The following is a 26416-nucleotide window of genomic DNA, read 5'->3' as shown; positions in this document are numbered from 1 at the left end:
ATCAATGTTAACAGATGTGTAAGACATTGGCAAAATAACACATTTAAAACAAAAGCATCACTTTATTTTCTGAGTAAAACATTTATTTCAACATAAAACTATAATGCAACAAGGACATGTCATAAAATGTATAAATATTAAAACTAGAAATCCCATCCAGTGGTAGATAATTTCCTAATAGATGCCAACACAGTTCCTTAATTTCAAATGGAGTATATGGTGAACTTTCTGCATTGCAACTACCGGGAGAGGTCAGGAAAAATTTGCCAGAAATCAAAAGCCTACATTTCCTTTTAGTTTTATCATTTCGCAAACTTGAGCATTTAATCTGAAATTTAAACCTAGCCAAGTGTCAGCCTCTTGCAATTTCTAAAAGTTGTGTGTATCTGTGTTTTGTGCGAAAGAAATATGGAAGAGGAAACTGAAGGAAAATGCATTAACAAGAAAATGTAGGAAGCTACAAGATGACTAGTCGATGTTTTAACTGTTCTAATGCCATATGTAATTCTTATTTTTTCATATTTATTTGACAAGTATCCAGATAGTCTATCTTCCTTTGCAGTTACCCACTCTAGCTAGATCTCACTTTAACCCTTCTTTTTTACCCAATAATGTCATTTTGAATCAGTAGTTTCTCGTAGTTTCTGTAGCTGTAAATGAAGTAGTGTCCACAGTCCATGCTGTTCATTCACAATTATAAGACAATCACCATCCCCTATACAGTCATAATGCACAACAAACAGCTATATAAGGAATTGCACATCCCAACACAGTAGTTGTCATTACATTTGTGTAATGACCGCATCAGTAATACTTTTGTAGACACACATACGTCCTGCTGTCATAGTTTAACTCGGAAATCCAAACTAGTATTTAAAGCAAATACAAAGCTGACTATCATTCTCAAGATTTATTTATCATACATGCACAACCATTGGATTCAGCATGCCTATAAACAGTTTAATGATGTTCTCCCAATCTCTTTATTAGATATAAATAAGTATGTTTAAATTCATTATCATTCTCTGTATCATGATTTGCAAAAGTTTTTTCATCTGCTTCAACTGGTGAAATGTTTATTGATGACTTTGCCAAGACTCCTCCACTAAAACAGAGGCAAAACTGATACAGTGGTTCTGGTAGTTGATGGACGATACACCGTTTTTGTAATTTTACTATTTCAGTTCTCCAACAAGTCTTCAATTCTGTTTCCATTCAAAACAAAATTCTTTACCAAGCTTTTCTTTGATATTCACTAGGTGCATTCTCTAGCGTCCAGTTCTGTAGTCATTCAGAGCTTGGATTCTCCACCGAGAGCGTCCAGTTTCTGTCGTCATTCAGAGCTTGTATTCTCCACCGAGAGCGTCCAGTTTCTGTAGTCTTTAAGAGCTTGTATTCTCCACTGAGAGCATCCAGTTTCTATAGTCATTCAGAGCTTGGATGCGTCCAGTTTCTGTAGTTATTCAGAGCTTGTATTCTCCACTGAGAGCGTCCAGTTTCTGTAGGAGAATCTGTGCTCCTTTAAATGTCATTTTCTTTAGTGCCTTCCTGATACCGGTCAGTTGTGTGATCACTCTGTCTGTAATGTCTGGATGGTCAAGCTCCAACAGGCTGTAAAGAACAGTCAAAAAGGTCAAACTCAATATATACACTATGTAATACAATTAATATATATGTACAGGCAATTAGATAATATATGTTCAGTTTTCCATACTTTGCTAAAACCTTGCTAGAAATTTGGCCCCAAAAATGATTTTATACTTGCGATTTGTGATAAGAAATGGTTATTTTTCTTAAACATTCTACACTTTAAGCTTTATGAAAGAAAAAAAATTAGATTATCAAAGCACAAGGAGGCATGTTAACTATTGAGGTTTTGATTGTCAAAAGACAAGGATGGATAAGATAATCTGCTCTTACATCAAACCAACAAATTGGAATTTGAAATCACAAAGATTTTTTAATAAACTGTGAAATTTCACATCCTCTCAATATATGACTCAGTTTGAATCAATGAACAGAGTCATTAAATAGCTTTATACTTACAATATGAGCATGAAGCATCCCCTGTTACACGCCGCCCAGGACTTGAGAGACCCTTCTGTCAGGGTATCGAGGAGCACTTGGGAAAATAGCACTGTAAGTAGACCACATTTCTAATGTCATTTTCTTCTGTCTTCTACTCTGGAGAAGTAATCTTGATATTTCTTTATAGATATCAAATACATACTTATCATCTCACCACATGTTAGACTGATATTTGAGATCATCTTGAGGATACTAGCACAATTTCAAGATGACCCTCGAGCTTTTCATCTAAAATGTGTATATGGATGCTCTTCAGAAATCTTTTTTATATAATACATGTATATAAATATGTACTTTTATAATGTATTTGATGTGAAATGAGTAAGGGTAGTTGTCATGACCCGACATAATATCTGGTAGGTCTTGTTCGTGCTACGTTTGAAGTAGAAAAACATCTCCAGTGTTCTCATTCATAGAATGAAGGTAAAAGCTAAAAAATTACCATAATAAGTTTTCCATTAATGATGGGTTATTTTATCATTTTTCCTCCCAAAACATTATTTTATTCTCTCTTGGAGTACAGACTGTCCCATGTAACTACCAGGCCTGAACAACTCTTGAGTAGGACTAACTTTGAATGTTGCGTCTGAAAACCTTGTAACACTGTATAGCTACCAGTCAGCTAGGAAGACTTTACGTACAGAGTAAGACTTAGGTAGAATCTTTGACCTAATAATGCAGGTCTAGTGACCTCAAAATCAATGCTTGCTACCATACAGTAAGCCCGCCTTTTGACTGTTGACTTCAAAGAATTGCTACCATACAGTAAGTTTGTAGCCTTATCCAAGTCATGTGACCCTCACCAGAGTCATGTGACGTAAACTCAGACCTGTGACCTCAAAGATTTGTCACAACATAGTAAGCCTTGTGACCCAAAGATATTTGACCTCACAGGTATGTAGTGGGGACCTGCATCATTGAGCCACAGTGCTGACAACAACTACAGGTGCTACACAACTGACCTGTGTGCCCTGCCTGGATACGATCACGGTCATTCTGTATCAGCCGTTTTAGCGTCATGTGACCTGCTGAATGCTCCACTATGTGCATGTTGTCCAGACTTCCAGCTACAAATGGCTCTGCTGCAATCTTGGCCATTGCCTTCATTGCTGCAGAAGGATCGCCTGAAATTATAAAACAGCTCAATATAAGAGGAAATACAAGAATTCAATAAACTTCCATCACATGACAAATTTGAGATATGTATTTTCAAAGCTAGTTTGGAAACATGTGAAATTGCGATTCTATAAATATCTTCATATTAAATACATCATTTGGCGATGTATCTAAAAAAAAAAAATTCCCATCCTACTAGAAATAATTACTAGGTATAAACTGAATTGAATATAAATCTGTGCTGTGAAACTAAAGATGTTGAAGAAATCACATTCACATAATATTACTTTAAATTTGTATCGTTTTAATATTGTGAAAAAAAATGTTGGTGAAAAGGGAAACAGAATCTACATACCAATAGCGTGGGTGAGAATGGCCAGGAGAAGAAGCATGGAAGCGTTGTCCAGGACCATATCACGTGTGTTGTCTACAATGTACTGGAGCAGTTGGGACGACACAAACTCCAGTAGTTCCCGGTGTCGTACGGCCTTGTCCTTCTTACTATAACAGAACAGACAACACATTGACATCGATAAATATCTGCCATTTATAAATTGACAATATACTCATAATAAATCCCAGTGGTTTGTGTAAAAGTGTTTGAGGATTGCCGACGATTTTTTTAACAGATGTTGATAAGACTGTTTTATCTTTTTGAATGAGGATGTTCAATCATGTTCTTAATTTTTCTATCTATCAATGAGACTAAATAAACAAGCCAATGTTCCAAATAGAATTCAAACTATAATGCGATATCTATACTAGGTTGATAAGGAAATACCTACCTGTGAGGATTCTTGTCACCCTCTACGAGCACACGTACAATGTCGGGGTGGAAATGATGGGGGTCCCTGGGACTCAGTAAGTAGAGTAACACTTTCCTGCCATGTTGGTCTGTGGCCACTTCATTTAGAGATTTCAACATTTCCTGTTGGATTAAAATGAATTAATTTTAAAATCTTAATATAAAATCCTAGTACATCAAAAACAATAAATGTATTACAGGAAGTCAGTATGGTGTAGACACTATCACCTGCTTCTAACATACTTACTAGTCTGGAACCATCAGCCCTAATTAATTTGTATACAGCTTTTCATAAGTTTTATGAAATTTAACTTCAAGGAATGATGCATGCAATAAGTAAACATGATTTCCACTAGTGGCCTTACCTCGAGAACGGCTTTCTGTACAATCTTGGTGTCGTCCACCACATCAAACATGGCTAACAACACCATGTGACCATGCTCCTCCTTACATATCTTCACTACGTGCGTCTTGAAACTCTTGATGATCACCTTTCTGTCCTAAAACACAGAGAATAAATTTAATATTAGCTTTTTAATATCAGTTTGGAAAATATTATATAGATATGTATCAATAGTCGATAGATTATTCAAGTTATTGGTCAATAATCCATAATTGTCCACAAGATACCTTTACATGTAATAAATGCAAAAATGAATTAAATTTCCAACTGTATGAGAAGTTAGTCTAAGATTTCTTCAGATTTTTTAAGATGTTTCAGTGGTGAAATATCAAAATAAATACAGACTGTTTGAATTCCACTTGAAATAAAACTTTTAGATATCTACTTTGAGTAAAACATTCATGAAGAACATACTACACATGTAGTCACTACCTTACAGTATCATCCCAATAATCTAAACATATAGTTTATATAACATACCATAATAATCTATATCTATACCTATGTACACGTTTTACTGAAGCTATCACAAACAGAAGGTGAGAGTTATCAAGGTTTGTAATAATGAAGTTAATCAAGATAAAACATTGTAAAGAGACAGGTACCGACCTTTGCTGTACCGTACCAGAAACAGTACATGGCTACCCTGGAACCATCACGTGTGTGCATCATGTGGATAACACAGTCTCTCAGAGACTCAACCATGTCCTGAAACATACAATAAACAGTGCCATTAAATAACAGTGGTATATTCTTATCTTTAAACTTGGAGTTTTCTCTATATAATGGGATCAATATTTTCATCTAACTTGTCATTGTACCCATTTTGATGAGATAAAACATTCCCTTTTCATTTCATAATCAAATAATAATAATCTTTGCTTTTAACATTACATATTATTCAGTTAACATAGGTTACTCTTATTCAGAAGAAAACGGATTAAAGATGAAATTCCCAAACCCAAAACACTACATAAAGCCATTTGTATAGAATTGTTTTACAAACTGATGTTATAATACCTCAAAATAACTTACCGTCCTCATCTTGTCTGATGCATAGACAAAGAATTCAAAGAAAACTCTGTGGACCATTGTGTGTTTCAGCACTTCCCTATCAAAACAAGCAGAACAAGAATAAATAAAACATCATTACTAGCTGCTCTACATATCTTTGGTAAACAAAGAAGAACCAAGTGTATAATATGATGATAATTAAAGTATTTGATTTGATTTGACTTTTATTTTTTGTTTCAGTTTCTACCCAAATCTTTATTTTCAAACTGAACTTGCTAATACCTGTGAGAGAGAAAATTCGTTTAACTGAGTATCATTTTTATATACAGTAAAAATCCTAGTAAACAGCTACTTACTTTTCTATGAGAGGGAGAAGGGCGTCCTTCATGTTACTGAGAATCATGTCTCGTTTGTCTGGCTGTACTAGTAACATCTGATCCAGAGACTTCACATCAGGAGTCTAAAATAACATGTGTCGTAGTCAGTGAGCATGGTAAAGGGTTTTGATTTAACTCTTTTGTCACAAATTGTTAAGCTTACAAACAGCACAAAATAACGATATAAATTACCTTTCAGTGTACCAATTAGATTCCATTCACAATAATGGGAATGCCTACTGAGGTAGCTTAAGGTTTTCCATTAAACATCACAATGTAAAGTAGAATTTTAAGAAGTTTTTTCAAGTCCTAAAAATGATTTATGAAATTCAAAATGATTCTTAATTTATTTATAAAATTGTATATGACATTAAAATTTACCTTAAAAAGCATAAAACTGGGTCCATAAAACTCCTCTAGTAATGATAACCTCTGTGCTGCGATGGCATATTCGTTGTAGGCAAATTCCACGACATCTGATGCTTCCTGAAGAATATGAAACATATATATATATATAAATACAACAAGACATTTGTAAGTGACTTAAGATGCTGGCAATATAACTTTGATAGGATTAGATTTTTATGAATGGGACATTTCATTCTGGATAATACATCAAAAGGAGGGCTATGATGACAGATTAACATTAAAACATTTCCTGTAGACATCAATATTCTGGTGTGTGTAGCTAAGACAGCTTAGTGATTATCTTTAGTGTTTAATGGGGAATATTAGATGGTATAGTATACTTACTTTGTGGCGTATCAGTTTCCTCACACTTCCTTTGAAGCTTTTTATTACAGCATTTCGATGTACCTTTGTCCTGATTGAACATAACAATACGATGTGTTACATACTTGACATTATTCATTTGCATACACATCATTTACGATATAAAGCTGATATTTATATTAAAAATAAAATACTACTAATCAAGATTTGATCAGGAATTGACCGAGTTAGAATTAGAGGTTTCTAATTAGGTTTCTTATATAATAAAGTTAACTATTTTATCACCTCTATGTACATTACAGTGATAATGTGTGGCCACAGAAACATCACACATGATAACTGGCTGTACTATTTTCAAATATCCATCCCAAATTGGTGAAAATCCAAAGCATAAACATATCATTTATGGTATCTGACCTCTTGTAAATAATATTGCATTTTGATTACTCCAGACCTGTAACGGTAAGTTTGTGTTTACTTACCCATACACTAAAAACTTCTTCACGATAAATTTGGCATACTTTGACTTGGCCATCACACACATCTGATCTGTAAAACAGAAGATTGATACAAACGTAAGTTTCATATATTTATAACATAATAATATGTAATCAAGATAGAGTTTCGAGTTTCTTTGATAAAAATAACGGTTTACATGTCTGAACTTAAAAGATTTGGTGACAGCTAATCAATAAATCTATAATAAACCTAACGACAAAATCAGCTCTACTTCCGGACAGTATCCCTGGCTCTATTAGAGATCCATCCTGTATATCACATCACTATGACAACACCACTGTATTGTTGGTACAACACTGGAAATCTATTGTTCAAGTTTTCAGCAAAGCCAATCAGTCAGTGTAAAATGACAGATTTCACTTCCAGGTGAAGCTTCAGACTTATGTGGTTTGAAATGTTTATTTTCATCAAGCAGTTTCAGAGACTAAATGGTGGCCATGTTACAGCCTATTTGGTGGAAAGGTAATGCAGTAATTTGTAAATGGATTCAAGTAAATGACACTTTTACTTCAATAAATTGACTCCATAGAAATAATATTTCACAGATGTGAAAGTACTGCCTTTACAGCCACTTATGAAATATGATTTTTTTTACACATATTCCACATAAACTTTTGTGTTGTCAATTCAACTGGTGACCTGTATTGAAAATGATCCCGATATATACATATAGCTGGACACAGACCACAATTATACATACCTTTGAGCTCACTGAAGACTTCCTCCCTTTTATCTGGGGTACCATACTGCACTAAACACTGAAGCACTCGTGCTGTGTCGTGGGCAAAGGAAAGCTGTCGGAAAGGATTGGTCAAATATAGTTTTTACTTTCATAATGGTCAATAATTCCTTACAACAGGATATCTAATTCCTAAACATGAAGAATGATAGACATCTTACATATCTGTAATGCTGATGTAGGACAGTGGTACTTCTATTTTTCATACAGTATAGATTCTGAATCAAGGTACATGGATATTGCTATAATTTCATTTAAGAGGACTTTAACATGTGACCTCACTGAAGACTAATGACCCTAATTAAAAAAAAAATTTCAATTGGAATTTGTTGCTATATAGCCAGTGTTTGGCCATACCTCCATGTTGGTCATTACACTGTCCAAGTTTGTGGTTTGTACAAAGCCAATCAACAGGATGGTCTGAATTAACGTTAGACTCACCTCCTTCATGTTGCCTTTGACCATAGTCATAAGTTCTGAACACAACTCCGACCTCCTCTTCTCCTTCACGTCATGTCTTCACAAAAAAAAAAAAAAAAAAAAGCATTAATCAAATCATAAATTATGAAAAATATGTTGTAACAAATGCTTAAACACTTGTGTTGTCTACACAGTGGATGTATTTTTAGAGAATGTGCAAGTGATCGGGAAGTTTTAATATATAACAATTTATAACAAACTTAAGGCCCTATCATTTAAGGTTCACCACCATATCTAACTTGTAATCCATGATGCTTCAATAATGATGTAAATGTAACCATCAACAAGATATTTCTTCATGGCTATAAACTTTTCTGGTAAAGCTTGATGAAAATCAATGAGAGACAGATGGTGACTGTTGAATTATTTTTGATGTGTTTGGTAACTTACCTCCTTAATTCATCCCAGATTTGTTTGGACCTTTGAATCATGTTGAAATTATTCTTCAACATTTTTCTCACTTTCCTTCTGTCCTTGAATGGAAGCTCCTTCAGTTTGGTTTTCTTGGATTCTGGTAATAAATGTGCAAAGTGAAAATACAAGTCTCCCTCATGAGTATATGTATGAAAGATAAGGATATTGTCGATGTTGTAATATTAAATAATAATTGCTGCATTGTGATGTCAGATATTTGTTTTATTACACAAGACACTCATGCAATACAGATGCTGAAAACTTAAACTGTATAAAATCACACAGCATAGACCAGTTATATAACCATGTATGAGATAATATACCATACTTTGATGACACAAATACAGTGGTATCACACTATGTCTTATAGACAAACTTTTTCAAAATTAACTGTAAGCACCATCATTAACACATACCATCTGTTTCTATCGCCTGCGAGTCCTCCAGCCTCCTCTTCCCAGCACTAACTCCTGTTCGACTGTCATTCAGGTTTTTCTTTGCCTTTAACCCTTTAAGTTTACCTGCTGCACTGCTAGCAGCTCTGGAAATCTTTACCTATCATGGGAAAATGTTTCATTAGTGATATATTGTGTAAAATAAATTCAAGGATATATTTAGACACAATTCTTGTAGTAAGATTAATTTTTACTATGAGAATTAATTGACAGTTTTTACTTACTCGTATTGATTTCCTGCGCTCCATTGGCTGTAGGGCTGCTGGAGGAGGCATCAGTGTACCAGAGTCTCCCTCACTACGGTTGGAGCTTGTATCTGTTACACCCTCAGCTGACTCCCTCACCTCCTCAATGGTAGGGTACCGTTGTACTCCCTTACTGGCCATCCTGTGGAAAGACTTCTCTGCCCCATCAGGCTGTCCTCGTGCACGCTGTACTGCTCTTTCCATTGTCACATCGGCTCGTCCCATGGGTCGCTGCATGCGCGAAAATGTTGTCTGCATAGACATATCCGAGACTGGGTTGATGGCACTGATCATGCTGAGAGAATCTGGAGTGTCTGTCTGATCTAGAGTAGACAGATCTGTGTCACTGTACATAGTGTCTTTCTTAGAGTGATATTTCTGTGTGGCTTTAGCAAGTTGTTTCTGGTTCCTGAACATCTTACGTTTCTTTGGAGGACTAGACACTGTGCCGAATGAGGAATTAAGAGAGTCATTATCACTGTTAGGGGGCGCTGTCAGTTTAGGTTGGTCCTCCTGTAATATGCTGTTTCCCTCTGGATTACCTCGAGTTGAATGATTGTAACTAGTCATTTTCCTTCTTTTAGTTTTGGGAGCATATGCCTCTTCAAATGAAGAATCTTCAATACCAAGGCGCATCTAAAAATAGAATTATATTATCATTAATTGTGTTTCTCTTGCTAAGAGAATTTATTAAATAAGACAGTCTATCAGGAATGCAAAATAATTATAGAAATATTGTGACCTACATCTTCATAATTAAATGTGAAAATGTTTTTGCATACAGACATAATAATTTAATGCATATTCATAAATTGGTCCTGACGGATAAAGTTACAACGAAAGATAGTGCATGTATGCAAAAAAAGGTACTGTATATAATTTTTTTTTGAAAATATCTTTTGTGCATATTAAGCCGAGTAAAATATCTATAAATTTGGATTTCATTACATAGTTTACTTTCATTTCAATTGAATCCTGAAAACTTGTTCAAAGTGACATATATTTTTCAATATGTGCACTGACAATTACTTGTTTATCTATGTGCTTACTTTTACTGTGATGATCATGTTTCTACAAAGCCAAGATATATACAACGTATGTAGATTATAAAGCATAATATTCAGGAATAAAAAATATTACGTAATTTAATTTTACTAATATCTATACCAGATGTTACATTATTTCTTTATCTTTTAGTGATAAATTCCTTCTTTTTATCCCATTAAACAACAAATATTGTTACAGATTCTTCTAAAAGAACACAGACATTAATTAATTAATTAAACAATTCACAACAACATAATTCAATTGTGCAAGCTGTTCTAACAATTATAACATTTGAATCCTACAGTTTCAAATTCATTTCATTTTAGTTAATGTTAATTCACAGGTGTAATAGTATAATTAAATTCAAAATATTTGCAAGTGTTACAGTATTATCAAGGTAGCATTTCTTATTCTTAATAAATTAATATTGTAATACCATAAGGCCACATTTCTTACCCATTCAAAATAAACTTTCACAAGTCTTTGACGTTTTCACATCACTTAGTCAAGGTAAAATATTAATTCTGGTGAGATACTCCTTGGGTATACTTAAGTATGCTGTGGAGAGTACAACTGAATAGAATTCAGAATGTCATTTGTCTGGGTTGATGTAGCCTGACAGGCCAATAATTAGGTAGAACAGGGAAAGAACTCAACCAGTCCTATTGTGATAGTGTTTTGACATTGGAATTGGCTGTAACAACAAAACGATCCCACCTATGACATGTGTAGCAATGACACCTACCAGCCTCAGGCTAACACGTTATGTAATAAAAACACATCTAATTGGTCATACCATTATTGTACCAATCAATCTAAATGTATTTGTACTCAATTGCAGTGAAGCATGACTGAACATTTTTATGATGCCACAGTTTGTGACAGGTAATGGTATTTGGTAAGGATGACTGCATGCATACCTGGTACACAATTTCAATGGTATGTATATATGGAAATGCTAAGTCTGCTGACAAGAGTATGATGGGAAAATATCTTATTCTAAAGTTCTGATTTAATATTCCACTGCTTATTATTCAATTATGATTTTTTGGTTTCATTTATTCAGTGTTTCAATTTAAATCAAGATGATATTTCATTGTATTAATACTAACAATGTAGGAGACACCAAGATTTAAATCAACATATACATTACAGGGCTTAACTTTTATATTGTACTTTTAATATTTGCTTGCCAGAACCATCAATCAACTTGCCCAAATATGATTGTTGATAATGAGTCATCCTATTAAGTACTTTAATTCTAATAAATCAAACAAGAACTACCATAACATTAATCCAGCTGATTGAAATTCTCCCCAAAAGATCCAAACTCGAACCCTGGTCTATGTCTTACAACATTGAGGGCTACAACCAGTTTAACAACAGCGCATATTCAAACTGTAGAAGGGGGATTGTAGTTTATGTTAAAAACAATATAAACTGTATTCAGATTGACAACTTAGAATATCAGGAATCAGTCTGGTGCTCAGTAAAACTAAGCAGTAAAGACTCCCTGCTTTTAGGATGTATTTATCGTAGCCCAAACAGCACCCAAGAAAATTTCCAAGAATTGGTAGACCACTTCAGGTCTGTTCAAAATATTAAACCATCACATCTATTGATCACGGGTGACTTTAACCTTAAGGAAATTAACTGGACAACATTTAGCACTTCAGTAGGAGTGGATCACATTGCTTCAAAATTCCTCGATTTAACAATGGATAACTTTCTATACCAGCATGTAAGGGAACCTACCCGTTTTAGAGAAGGAAATGAACCCTCATTGCTCGACCTTGTTTTTACCAATGAGGAAAATATGATAGAAAACATCTCGTACAATGCCGGCCTAGGTCTCAGTGACCATCTGTCATTAAGTTTTAAACTCACCTGTTTTAGTGAAGAACCACCACCCTCAAACTCAAAAAAAAATTATAACAGAGGAAACTACAATGCTATACGTCACAATCTCCGAGCAGTAACTTGGGATGCTATGGACAACATGGGCCTGGATGAAGCCTGGAAATTTTTTGCTGATACATTATCAATAGTTACTGAACACCATATACCAGTGAGCAAAGAACGACCAGGCAACATGAAAGGTACCCATGTGCTAGACAGAACGACACTAGAAGTGATTAGGAAAAAAAGAACTCTTTGGAAAAAATATCAACACCTCAAATCTCCTGAAAACTTCACAAAATATAAAGATGCTAGGAACAAAGCAACCAAAGCGATCAGGAGCCAACAGCATCACTACGAAAAGCAAATGGCCAGTAAAATCAAGTCCGATCCCAAATTATTCTGGAATTACGTCCGCAAAAAAACAAAAACAAAAGATAAAGTTACACAGCTAGAAAAAACAAATGGAGAATTGACAACTAATGACAAGGAAAAAGCAGAGACTCTGAATTATCAATTTGCCAGTGTATTTGTCGACGAAGGCCCAAACGAACCTCCTGAATTTCCCACCCGGACACAAAACACCATCAGTTCCCTTGTCATCACAGAAAAAAAAATACGAAAAGCCATAAATAAACTTAAAGCCAACAAATCTCCAGGCCCAGACCAAATTCATCCCCGCCTTATCAAAGAAACAGCTAATGAGATTATCAAACCATTGGAAATTATTTTTCGGAAATCGATACAAACACGGAAATTGCCAGCTGAATGGAAACATGCATTAGTCACACCAATTTTCAAAAAAGGTAGTAAAAAAAATCCAGGATATTACAGACCCATCAGCTTAACATCAGTCGTTGGTAAACTTCTACAATCAATTATTAGAGATGATATTGTTAAACATCTTGAAGACAACAAACTACTATCAACAAATCAACACGGATTCAGAAGTGGGCGATCTTGTACAACACAACTTTTAGAAACTTTGGAAGACTGGACAGAAGCCCTGGACAAAAACCAACAAATTGATGCCATTTATTTAGATTTTAAAAAAGCTTTCGACAAGGTCCCACATAAAAGGCTATTAACAAAAGTAGAAGGGTACGGTATTAAAGGAGAACTTTTGGAGTGGATACAAGATTTCGTCAAGGATATGACGCAGGAAGTAATTGTAAGTGGACAGCACTCAACCACTAGAAAGGTCACCAGTGGAGTTCCACAAGGGAGTGTACTGGGGCCCTTACTTTTTCTAATTTATATCACCGACGATGCCAAGCTATATAAACCATCAATTCAAGGTGATAATGGAACATCTCTCCAGAATGATATTGATAAAGTCTGTGAATGGACAGATAAATGGCTGATGGAGCTAAACTCGGACAAGTGCAAACATCTGCGACTATTCTTGGGCCGAGAAAAAAGTGAAAACAAATATGAAACAACACAACTAGGTGTTAGACATGAAATAGATTTAGTAACATGTGAAAGAGATCTCGGTGTACTTGTAGACAAAAATCTAAAATTCAGTGAGCAAGTTAACACAGTAATCAAAAAGGCAAACAGAAATTTGGGCCTAATATTCAAGACCTTTAGTTGTATGAATGTAGAAATGTTTCTAAACCTTTACAAGTCACTAGTACGCCCCTATTTAGAAACAAATATCACTACATGGTCTCCCATGTTAAAGAAAGACAAAATGTCACTAGAAAACATCCAGAGAAGGGCCACTAAACTAGTTCCATCACTAAAAGATCTATCATATCCAGAACGCCTGCGTCATCTGGGACTTCCATCACTTGAATATAGGAGATTAAGAGCAGACATGGTTCAAACCTATAAATTGATTAGCAATTTAGACATATCTAATCAACAAGTAATACCTACACTTGATAACCTTAATACTAGAGGGAATTCCAAAAAACTTAAAAAGATTAGGTACAACACTAATATTAGGGGACAAGCTTTTAAAAATAGGATTGTAAATACATGGAATCGACTTCCCACATCAGTAGTAGATTCCCCGTCCCTTAATACTTTTAAATCTAGGCTCAATAAGCATTGGGTCAATCATCCAGTAAAGTTTTTACCTTCTTGCTACTAATGTATATATATAAAAGTTGTATACGTGTCCTCTGCGCAACCTGCAAATGAGTGTACAACCATGAAGATGCGTCGACAGAAGCCACAAGCTTACAAGGACGTCGAATACTATGAACTATGAACTAACATTGCTTTATTACGTTCCAACTATTTAACACTGTTAACATGGAGTAAAAAACTATGTTTCTCAGCAAAAAAGTAAAACCATTAGACACAAACACATCCAATGTAAATCTGATATGTAACGACGACTCCCTGAAGTATTTTTTTTTAAATTAAAACTTAATTGATCGTAAACTTCCTTCATTTCGCGATCATTCTTATGGTTACCGCTTATAATTATTAATCGTGAAGCCGCTCGGACATTGTGAAGCTATAGGCCCCTAAAACAGTACATGTTTCATTTGTGACACTTAAGTTAAACATATTTGTATATAGGTTAGATATGTAAATGTTGAGTCTCCGCATGGTTATATATTTTATTTAAATCAGAAACTATTGATATATAATTGTAATGAATGGTCCGTTTAATACATTGAAAGCATAGTCTACATAACCTGTTGCATTTACGAAAGCGCTATTGTAAAAATTGGTGATACATGTTGATTAAATTAGGTCAGAACATTAACATGTCTGCTTTCAAATAGGCCTAATCTACAAAACTTATTTGATACCTGTAAAATTATCCATCACTAATTGGGACACCTGTGGATTGTTTTGACTAGATATGAATGCTTATCACGTCACCCACCACGACTGGGCGGTACCAGGTTATTTTCGCCCTTGAGCAACACAAAAAAATTCGCCCCCTTTTAAATTCGCCGCAAAAGGTTTCCAAGAAATATCTTCCGCATTTGTAAAAATCAAAAAATTCTGTTCGGAATTCTCAATACAGTTTCACTTGGAACACTCGGGACTTATCAAGTTCCCCAATTGTCTTACCAGCATGATATGTGAAATGTAATCAGGTGTGAAATAAAGAACGTTTACCTGTGCTCAGATTTTCTAGTCCCTACTGATTCAAGTAGTATTGGATATGCATGGGTGATTTTAAACAAACATCAATTGTAAGTTCTCTATGCCGTGAATAATAATAATAATAACTGAACAGCGTTTTCTCTGGATGGTAGGTAACAGTTTCTTAAGCAGAACATGTACATTCAAATATATAATGATACTCATCTCTAATGTTTCTTTTATCACATATTTGGAAGATATGTTCATCCCTTGGTATATATATACCTCTCCAAATTACAATTGTCTGAGGGCCAGAGGAAACTCTGGCTTTCTTTATATCTGTATCTGTATCGTTACATTGAATGTCCCAATTCTGTTTTTTTACGCGAAGGAGGGAGAGAGGGCAATGCCTTTATTTGCACTGCTTTGATAGGGATACTTTGAATCCCTTGACTGTTTTGGCGCACACAACCAAATCTTCCAGTCAACTACTGTTCTTATGAAGAAAGAGTTTTTGTAAGGATTTACATAATACATAATACATGAATTTCAGACAGGACATTTTGTGTCATTATTGGCATCATGTCTGAAGTCCGATGATCTGTGGCCATTGATCTATGTTAATGTGTACAACACTACCGGATGTGATTCAAACACGGCCTCCTCCACTGCACCCTATGGTATAATGTCGGTCAATAAAGGAGACTGGCCCCATGGGAACTGTACAGTACTAGATCTAAATACATTAATATTCGAAAAACCGTTTGGTGTTTTTTTGTAAAATGGGTAATATTTCAGGACAAACACTTCATTGGACCAATTTATGGATAAGCAAGAGACATTATATTGTGGTAGGTTTAAAGTATAATATATTTTGATTTACAAACCGATCGCAGATGCTGTTACGTTTACGCTGTATAACAAATACCCTCACGATTTAAATAAAATCTAACAAATTAAACAAAGGATTTAGTTCTTCAAACGTATTTAAGTTAAATATGATATTGAATTATTATATAAACTTAAAATGGTGTATAAACAGTCTTACATTCCTGGTGTTCTTCAGCGTATTCAACGTGGTTTGTAAAATGTTTTCGTTCACATGTGTTTTGAAATAGACTCGTGCGTTAATGTACCGTAAATGGGAATATGCATTTTACGACACCTCCTAACCAATATTTTTTGTTTAAGTCAAGACTTCGTTATGAAATTGATTTATTGGAATAAAACAACTTTTATTGTGTCACAAATCAGTTTTCAAACTTCAACGGAAAAGAAATACTGAATGGTCTCTTTCGACTATCGTCATTGGGAGGGCACCTGCCATTTCCATTTCCGGTTCCGTGAAGAATATAATTCCTACTGATAAGGAGCTCTGTGTTGAAGAAGATTTATTCCTTTTTGGCGATGAATGACAGTTCCTTTTATTTTTACTTAAGGAATCAATGAATGTTAAAGTTTTCATTTGTCTGAATATAATTCTTATATATTTGAGTGGTGTCGAATCAACAATGATCACGAAAGTGCTTAGGGCAATTATAATGGGCCCACCAGGGTCTGGCAAGGGTACAATCTCCGCTCGAATCATCAAAGATTTCAACATGAAACACCTCTCTAGTGGAGACTTACTGAGGGCTCAGGTTATACACAAAACTAGTAAGATCGCATATACCTGCACAGATCACAGGAACATGTCTAGTTTTAAAAATTACCCGTATATAAAGTATTTTTAGTTAATTAAACCATATGTCACAGGAAGAAAATGCGGGACATAATAACAAACTCCCAAATTCCTGCTGGTTCTTTATTTATTTAGTAACCGGAGACATTTCCTGACGTACAAACATAAAAACCCCTGAAACATAAAAACAGCCGGACTAAGTACAATGTATATACGGTATATATCAATATATACCGGCTAATACTACGTGTATACGAATACGTGCTTCATGTTGATATTCAATAAATATCTATTACACGGTAAATACGAATTCTGTATAGTATATATACCTTCCAAGACTTCAGCAGTCTGGTGAAATAGTGTCACGTCGTATAATACATCGTAAGGTAGTAGTTGCTGGACCCCGGAGGATATGTCTCAGCCAACGGTTAAATGGCAACTGCGATGATTCGCACGAGTTATGGAGTTTTATCTAACGTTCTCTCACTCTTGCACGCTTTTCCCCACTTTCACACCCTAATTTACATATAAGACACAAACAAGACTAAATAAGGACAATCACGAGACGACCACCTGAACTACAGACAAGATACAGACGTTACTATAAATATATAAATAGACAAGGTACTTTCCACAATACAAGTAACTCGACGACACATACATATTTGTAAATCATATATACAAGTATTTAATTAGCCCCATACTTGTACCGGTGACACATATATTTTTTAACCATATAAGAGCAGACATACAAATAGCAGATAACACACCCGCACATGAAAAGCTTGTATTACTACTAAAATAGCAACAATCATATAAAAATATATTCACAAACCAGAAGAAAATGTTTCATAAAAGCGACAATATGCATTATGATATTATTTCCCTTAAATTGATGGAAATGGACTTTGTTAATTTGCTTTATTTGAGAGTGGTCTGTAATATGATATATGTACATCTACTGCCTCTGTATTACAGCCACTGGTATGTGTCTGATAGTACTATATGTATATGATACCAGTAAAATGTGTTTCTCTATATAGAAAACATTGTTATTATAGGTGCTGGCATCACAGCAAAACAGTTCATTGACAAAGGCCAACTTGTACCAGATGATGTCATGGTTAAATTAATCTTAAATGAACTAAACAAGTTGAAGGAGGACAGCTGGATGTTGGATGGTAAGTCTAAGAATCACTGTCATAGCATGGATACCTTTAAAATACAAGGGAGTATACCTATGTGAACAGGTAGTGAATATATCTCTATCACATGCATCAACCTCAGGTGTAAGTAGTAAATAAGTTTCAGTCAAAGTCTTCAAATGTGAATCTACCATGACTGAATAGCATATCCAGGGCTTTTTTTCACTGGTTTGGGAAAGGGCCTTTTTGTCTCATTTTGGGAAGAAAAATTGGTGAATTGGGAAAGATTTTTTCAGGAGAAAAATGAATCAATAAATTTAAGATTTCTATGTTGGCATCTCTGCTAATCCTAATTCTGTAACATTGTAATTTCAACAATAATAATATCAAAATGAAAGAGATAGTCTGCATCACTAGTACCAATACATTATTTATCTGTGTTGCAAGGTTTCCCACGGACAGTGCCTCAAGCTAAAGCCCTGTACAAAGATAAACCAGTGGATCTTGTACTCAATCTCAACGTACCATTTGAAGTGATTATTGATAGAATCAAGGGCAGGTGGACACATGCTCCTAGTGGGAGAATCTATCACACAGAGTTCAACCCACCCAAGGTCATGGTAAGTTTTATCCTCACTAGGTTATGGTGAGTTCAACCCTCACTAGGTTATAGTGAGTGAATTCAACCCTCCCAAGGTTACAAGAGAGTACAATAAGCATGATACATATAAAGCCGGGTCCGGGTCCGGAATTCCGGAATGCAACAATTAACATTACACAACATATTTATGTTGGCGGTATGATGAGTGAGTTCAATCCTCCAAAGGTTATGGTGAGTGAATTCAACCCTCCCATGGTTATGGTGAGTGAATTCAACCCTTCCAAGGTTATGGTGAGTGAATTCAATCCTCCTAAGGTTATGGTGAGTTCAACCCTCCCAAGGTTACAGGAGTGAATTCAATCATCGCAACGTTGTGGTGAGTGAAATCAACCCTCCCAAGGTCATGGTGAGTGAGTTCAATCCTCCACTGGTTATGGTGAGTGAAATCAACCCTCCCAAGGTCATGGTGAGTGAGTTCAACCCTCCAAAGGTTATGGTGAGTGAATTCAACTCTCCCAAGGTCATGGTGAGTGAGTTCAATCCTCCAAAGGTTATGGTGAGTGATTTCAATCCTCCAAAGGTTATGGTGAGTGAGTTCAATCCTCCAAAAGTTATGGTGAGTGATTTCAATCCTCCAAAGGTTATGGTGAGTGAGTTCAACCCTCCCAAGGTTACAGGAGTGAATTCAATCATCGCAAGGTTGTGGTGAGTGAAATCAACCCTCCCAAGGTCATGGTGAGTGAGTTCAATCCTCCACTGGTTATGGTGAGTGAAATCAACCCTCCCAAGGTCATGGTGAGTGAGTTCAACCCTCCAAAGGTTATGGTGAGTGAATTCAACTCTCCCAAGGTCATGGTGAGTGAGTTCAATCCTCCAAAGGTTATGGTGAGTGATTTCAATCCTCCAAAGGTTATGGTGAGTGAGTTCAATCCTCCAAAAGTTATGGTGAGTGATTTCAATCCTCCAAAGGTTATGGTGAGTGATTTCAATCCTCCAAAGGTTATGGTGAGTGATTTCAATCCTCCAAAGGTTATGGTGAGTGAGTTCAATCCTCCAAAGGTTATGGTGAGTGAGTTCAATCCTCCATAGGTTATGGTGAGTGAATTCAATCCTTCCAAGGTCAACATAATAATGAATTTAATTTACCAAAATTGTAATATCACAAGAATCATGAAGAATGTAGTGAAAATTGATACAAATGTAGCTTTGTATGACTGTTTAGGCAGATGTTTAGGAAGTATGACATAAACAAAGCAGGGAATGATACTATGATTTACAATATCATAAAATATTGCCATATCTTTGACATAGTTCCACATTACTCCATTTTAACCCAGGTTAGTATTTCATGTTATTTTACACACATAATGAAAGTATCTTGTTACCAGGTACATTTTTGTCTAAGTTTGTACATGTATGTCATGCTTTATGAATCTTCCAATTTGTAAAACCTTTTGTATGTCTGTTTGAACTAGATGCTGGAATTTTGTATTTCAGGGGAAAGATGATGTTACTGGGGAGACATTGATCCAGCGAGATGATGACAAGGAGGAAACTGTCAGGAATAGGCTACAGATATATCAAAACCAAACACAGCCAGTTCTGGAGTTTTATAGGTACATATGTATATAATCACTGATCAGACCTCTTACTATAAATTACTGATAACTATCATGTAAAGGTTACATTTCATCATGTAAATATGTTCATTCATTTTATTGATGTATCATTTAATATAAAAACCAAATCAACTATTCTCCCAGTTTTCATTTTAGTTTACACTTATATTATATGATCCGTCATAAAAGTCGTATTTGATTCTTGCTCATCTTGTTTGGAAATAGTCATAAGTTATAAGCATTGCAACAGCAATTTCCTTGTATAATTTAATGTGATTTAGAAAGGTGCGGCGAGTAGAGCCAATGTTTTGTTTGTACTTGGGTGAATCTGAGGGTTCTTTACTCTTCTGCTGGATACTCAGAAGTATGCTGGGTGATTGATTGGTAGAGAAATATCAAGTGAAGGTGACATTCACAACTGCATCAGAGTAGGTTTTTCAGACAGATGCCAAATAATTTGAAGAACCCACTCTGATCGTGTTGTGATTGCTACCTTCACCTGACATTAATGCAGTTCAGTTACTACCTACCTACTGCCACATTTCTCAGTGTCTGCTTTCATTTTTCTTAACAATTCTTATATTTTCCTATCAACCATCCAAGCTTTGTTAAACTGATGCGTTACAATGTGTCATATAATTTTGTTGGCAATATCAGTTCCTACACAATACAGACAATTTTGGAACACGTGGTTACCTACACAAAAAAAATTATGGACAATATGGTTCACTACACAATACAGACAACAGTGGACAATACGGTTCACTACACAAAACTGGCAACAGTGGACAATACGGTTCACTACACAAAACTGACAACAGTGGACAATACGGTTCACTACACAAAACTGACAACAGTGGACAATACGGTTCACTACACAAAACTGACAACAGTGGACAATACGGTTCACTACACAAAACTGACAACAGTGGACAATATGGTTCACTACACAAAACTGACAACAGTGGACAATATGGTTCACTACGCAAAACTGACAACTGTGATGTATCCTGTCTCAAAGTATAGATTGTAATGATTTAGCGATGATTTGTCATTCCTTTTTTCAGAATAATTTTGACTATAACACTGACATGTATCATTTTATGTCTTTGTAGGAAACATGGAATCTTAACAGAATTCACCGGGAAATATTCCAATGAAATCTGGCCAATGGTGTTCGAGTTTTTGTCTACTAGAAGTGAACCTATACAGTACACTCAGTATAGCTAACATATAGTTAGTCAATGATGTGATAAATATTTTTTTTCAAATTTTGATATGATTATACACCCAACGATTAATGTTGATTGTATCACATGATTGTTCTATTGTTATTTATTTTTTATTGATTTTGGATATCAACCAGATACAAATATTTGTCATTCAGGTGCTATCTATTTTGCTAGTTCCATTATTTTCTTTGTATAGACATCACAGAGTTAATGTAATCTATCAGTCAACAGTGTTTGTCAGATATCAAATCCAAATTTTGTTTGTGTAATAGAACATGTGATTTACAACAAATTGTTCAAATCAATGACATGTAGTTAACTTGTTGTAGTTAATGACAAGTTCATATAGTTAACAGTAGGCTGAGGTAGTTATTGACAAGTTAATGAAGTTAACAATAGGCTGTGATAGTTAATGACAGGTTAATATAGTTCACGATAAGCTGAGGTAGTATATGACAGGTTAATTTAGTTAACCCTAGGTTGAAGTAGTAAATGATTGGTTAAATTAATTAACCACATGTTGTGATTTTTAATGGCAGGTAAGTTTAGTTAATGATAGGTTGTGGAAGTAATGACATTTCAAAGTTGTAATCACTTGCAATAGGCTGTGGTAGTTAATGACTGGTTAATTTAGTTAACAATATCTGTGGTAGTTAATGACAGGTTAATGTAGTTAACAATCAACTTTGATAGTTAATAACAGGTTAGTGTAGTTAATATCTGTGGCAGTTAATGACAGGTTAGTGTAGTTAACAATATATGTGGTAGTTAATGACAGGTTAGTGTAGTTAACAGTCTCGTGTAGTTAATGACATGTAAGTGAAGTGAATAGTAGGTTGTTAAAATCAAAATATGTTACAATCATATAACAACACAATAGACATATGGTGGCCTAAAATTGTACCTTGAATGCTTGCCTGTATACCAAGGTTGATAGTATGTGTAATTGTTGTTCAATTTTCCCAATAATTACCTAGATACAGATTTGTGATATAATGTGTTTATTGTTGTAGATATAACATTGCGGTTTTATCTCAGAAGTAGTGTATATATAGAGGTTACACAACGAGTGGTTGTTGGATATGGAATTTATTTCACACGAGTTTTTGCAACTTTTAAAAAATAACTTACGAGTGTGAAATAAATTCCATATCCAGCAATTTCGAGTCGTGTGACCTGTTTCTACCACAATAATATCATCTTGAATCAAAGGGAAACGTGGCCAAGTATAATTTCGCATATGCAAATAAAGTGTACCGGTGACGTCCGGGACCCGGTGATGTGACGTCATTGGATTATTGATGACGTCAATAACAATTGCAGCTTGGGTCAAAGTTCACCGTGTTAGCCAATCGAAATGCGTACAGAGTTTATACCACGTGTGGTTTAAACAGATTGTTAATCAACAGCTGTAATGATTACCTGATGGTCTGAGAATTGAATAACACAGGGTATTGTGGTAGAAAACAGCTTAATCACTAGTCACACATTTTGTTAAAAAAAAATGTTTTACCCTGGATGTTCACCCAGCAATCAAATTGTCCAAAGGACAGACTTGTTGTCATACTTCTGAGTGGTGCACCTGCAACCTGCTCTAGTCCATATTGACCAGTACACAGCTTTTAAGTCATAATAGACATCAGTGCTGCATGTAGACGTACTTAAAGATAAATAGTGAACTACTACTATTCTGGAAAAACAGTTTTTTATTCATGTTAACCAGTGGTGGAGTCTCTGAAAGTGAAGTTTACATTTACAGCTGATTTTAGACATAGAAATCACTTGTTTGGCTATTATAGGGTATCAATGTCAACTGGACATCTGGAGGACCCACCTGTTCATATTCTATGTTTATACTTAGGAAATCGCTCTCACCATTCTGTAGATATCAACTCTATCAGTATTTTTAATGATCATTCGAATATCGTTACAACAGCTGTGGATTAAGGCCTGTTTCAAACAACTTTACATATTATGTTACCAATTTGTAAAATATAGATTAAGAGATATATCTCTTCACATACAAATGATTTTTTGTGTGCGAACACATTGTTATATTTATGGAGAATTAATATGACTTGAAGGAAAGCTGAAAGCTCTGCTGTTAATCTTGAACTACATTATTGTGCAGCTGGATAGTTTTGGAGTAAAAGTGTAACTGAATGGATCTATTTATGTGATGATTAATAATACAGTGCTGTTTGATGATGTAGAATAAATGAAAATTGAAATAGACATGTGTGTTTGGCAATTTTATTAATAGGCTTTCTTCTATGAAATGATGTTTAATTAGGACTGTTTTCTCATTATTGGGTTTTTACCTCCACACCAAATCAGAGACATATATATATATATGTCTCTGACCAAATGGACAGAAATAATGAGGTTTAAGTATACATTATTTCAATATTAATCAAGTTTTCTCAGTGTTCCTCCCTCCAATATCAGCTTTTCAGCCCACCATCATCAGTAAACAATTCATGTTATTGCTATTTCTCAGAAAGTACTAAAAGGGATCTTTCCCAAATTTCGCATGTAAGTTCATCTTGATACCTTGTTGTGCATTGCATTTTGGGATCGATCAGATAACAACATGGCCGACAGGACTCTCCCCACCCCCTTTTTCGTCGGAGGACAATTTTTTATAGCCTTCAAAATTCTTGAGGATATCTCTGCGGCTGCCTAAACAGGAAATAGATTGAAAATGGGTGCTGTTCATATCTTAATTTCACAGAAAGTAATGGAATTAATTTTCTCTAATGTATGCTTGCGATGATCCCATGTTATGATTGTCATTTGTGGATAGATTTAAAAACATATATATAATTGGGAAATGGCTTCATACAGTTTGAAAGCCTTTGCCCAATCCTTTTGTATATATTGATGCAAATAAAACATGTTTTAATCAAATCAAAAAATAATATGGCCGAAAGTTGAAGCTTAATATTATGAACGTTCACGCACGCACGCGTAACACACTGCGACCTCCGATTTGATTTCTGATCCGTTAGCGAAAAACTGTTTTAAAAGTCTTTTATTTTTGTTTTAGTCCATGTTGACTTTCTAGATATGGTGTATTAATGAAAAGTCAATAACTTTCTCTACACGAGCAAGTTACAAACTTTCGATATTATTCTCGCACATGAAAGTCACGTCAGATATAACTTTGAATGCTTCGATGAATTCGTGCAACTTACTCTCTAGAAAACGATCCCGAATGATTGCGGCTATATTCATTTCCCTTTCAGGGCGCAGCCATGGACCCGCTGGGGCCTTAGCACACCCCTCGCAAAAAAAAAAGAAGAAGAAGAAAAATCGGCTCGCATCTACGGCGCTCGCATTATCACTAAATTACTGGACCCTCCTTTCTAAAATCCTGGATCCGCGCCTGTCAGATATAACTTTGAAAGCTTCGATGAATTCGTGCAACTTGCTCTCTAGAAAACGATCCCGAATGATTGCAATTTTGCTATATTCATTGTCCGCCGGATTTTGACAATTGTGGGTTACTCATGTTATATCCTATTATATAAAGTTGAGGAATAGTGAATAAAGAAAAAGAGATAATATCAGTCTTTCATTTGACTGATGACCGATATGGATCATTCAATTGTGGGCGCAAAGATCCCTCTGGGATCTCTTGGGTTTTTTTGGGTTTTTTTTTTTTTTACGTACTTTTAGTCTCGAACAATTTGAATTTATTGTCAAAATTCCACTCCCAGGTCCGGGAAACTTCCCTTCGCTTCACTCTAACAGATGATTTATTTAATGTGTGGCGCCTCATACAACAAAAAACCCGCTTGTCTTTGTTATCCTGGTGCCTCTATTAAGAATGTTATTTTTTTTTATTGTAGCCAAATGCTTTAGAAATGAATGTTAACATTTCCCTGGAAGAAAAACAAAGGGCCACAGTCAGACTACGATGTCGGCCTTTTAACTATACATATTTGATCTAATGGGCGTTTTGTCAGTTTGAATCAATTTTATTGCAGATAAAAGCAAATGGATTGGACAAAAGTTATACAACTTACGTCCTTTCAGTAACAAGGGTGTATATATAATTTGTCACGCTGTAGATTATTTATACTAATATTGTATTTTAACGGAGACGGGGATTAAAAGTTAGAAAGAAGCGGAATAGATAACACCAACAAAAAATAGAATGTAAAGTTGTGTAGAGTTTTGTAAGATGAAGAAATGTGGTTTATCTTGTCTTGTCGACGTAAGTAGACTGGTTTTCTAACACACATTAGTCCTACTTTTTAATGTTCGCCACATCATGTGCTCAGTATCGTTCGCCATGTTCACTCGTAATCCTTCTTTGGTATCCTTAACTTCCTTCGTCGACAAGATCAGTGAAACCAAAGTAAATTTAAGACGACGTCAAATTAACAGATATAAAAACGATCAAACATTTTTCTGCTACTAATGCACAGTTGGTGTTGGAAAGAGGGATTTAGATTGGATAGGAGAGTGTCAGAAAGAGAAAGAAAGAAAAGGAAAAGAACAGAATTGAGCAAGAAAATGAAGAGAATAGAATTAGCAACCTTGGTATTTGATTGGACAAACTCATATTAAATGTTAAATCTGTTAGATCCTGATAAAAACATTTGTACAGACCTGCAAATAAGAATTTTATTATGGTTAATATCAAGCTTTGCGTCCCCAAAGAGAAAATGATCCACTGACATTTCGTTGTACCAGTTAGGGATTAAAGCACTTTGCTACGGGTTCGATAGTTTTTACAG

General features: G+C 35.0%; 2 protein-coding genes across 4 annotated transcripts; one reads left to right on the top strand and one right to left on the bottom strand.

The window, feature by feature from the left end:
* Positions 1–47: 47 nt before the first annotated feature.
* LOC117325684 (pumilio homolog 3-like) lies at positions 48–16528 on the bottom strand. Of its 2 annotated transcripts, none has more exons than XM_033882099.1 (18): positions 16439–16528; positions 9367–10023; positions 9104–9242; positions 8664–8784; positions 8235–8310; positions 7755–7848; positions 7018–7084; positions 6557–6626; positions 6185–6289; positions 5783–5886; positions 5448–5523; positions 5022–5120; positions 4375–4509; positions 3990–4132; positions 3560–3705; positions 3051–3212; positions 2047–2137; positions 48–1611 (listed from the first exon to the last, which is right to left on the bottom strand). In XM_033882099.1, exons 2-18 carry the CDS (start codon positions 10021–10023, stop codon positions 1464–1466), a joined length of 2433 nt encoding a protein of 810 aa, XP_033737990.1. In that variant the 5' UTR covers positions 16439–16528; the 3' UTR covers positions 48–1463. The 2 variants fall into 2 exon arrangements, with proteins under 2 accessions (XP_033737990.1, XP_033737991.1); XM_033882100.1 differs by lacking the exon at positions 16439–16528 and adding an exon at positions 10891–10990.
* Positions 11355–22805, top strand: LOC117325685 (GTP:AMP phosphotransferase AK3, mitochondrial-like). Of its 2 annotated transcripts, none has more exons than XM_033882102.1 (5): positions 11355–11373; positions 18133–18252; positions 18664–18836; positions 20315–20433; positions 21552–22804. In XM_033882102.1, exons 2-5 carry the CDS (start codon positions 18192–18194, stop codon positions 21664–21666), a joined length of 468 nt encoding a protein of 155 aa, XP_033737993.1. In that variant the 5' UTR covers positions 11355–11373; positions 18133–18191; the 3' UTR covers positions 21667–22804. The 2 variants fall into 2 exon arrangements, with proteins under 2 accessions (XP_033737993.1, XP_033737992.1); XM_033882101.1 differs by lacking the exon at positions 11355–11373 and adding an exon at positions 16724–17046 and having other exon boundaries at positions 21552–22805.
* The last annotated feature ends 3611 nt before the right edge of the window (positions 22806–26416 follow it).

This window comes from Pecten maximus, chromosome 4, assembly GCF_902652985.1.
Source record: "Pecten maximus chromosome 4, xPecMax1.1, whole genome shotgun sequence".
Classification (NCBI taxonomy): Eukaryota; Metazoa; Mollusca; class Bivalvia; order Pectinida; family Pectinidae; genus Pecten; species Pecten maximus.
The sequence above is the reverse complement of the archived record's forward strand: the minus strand, read 5'-3'. Positions and strand labels throughout refer to the sequence as shown.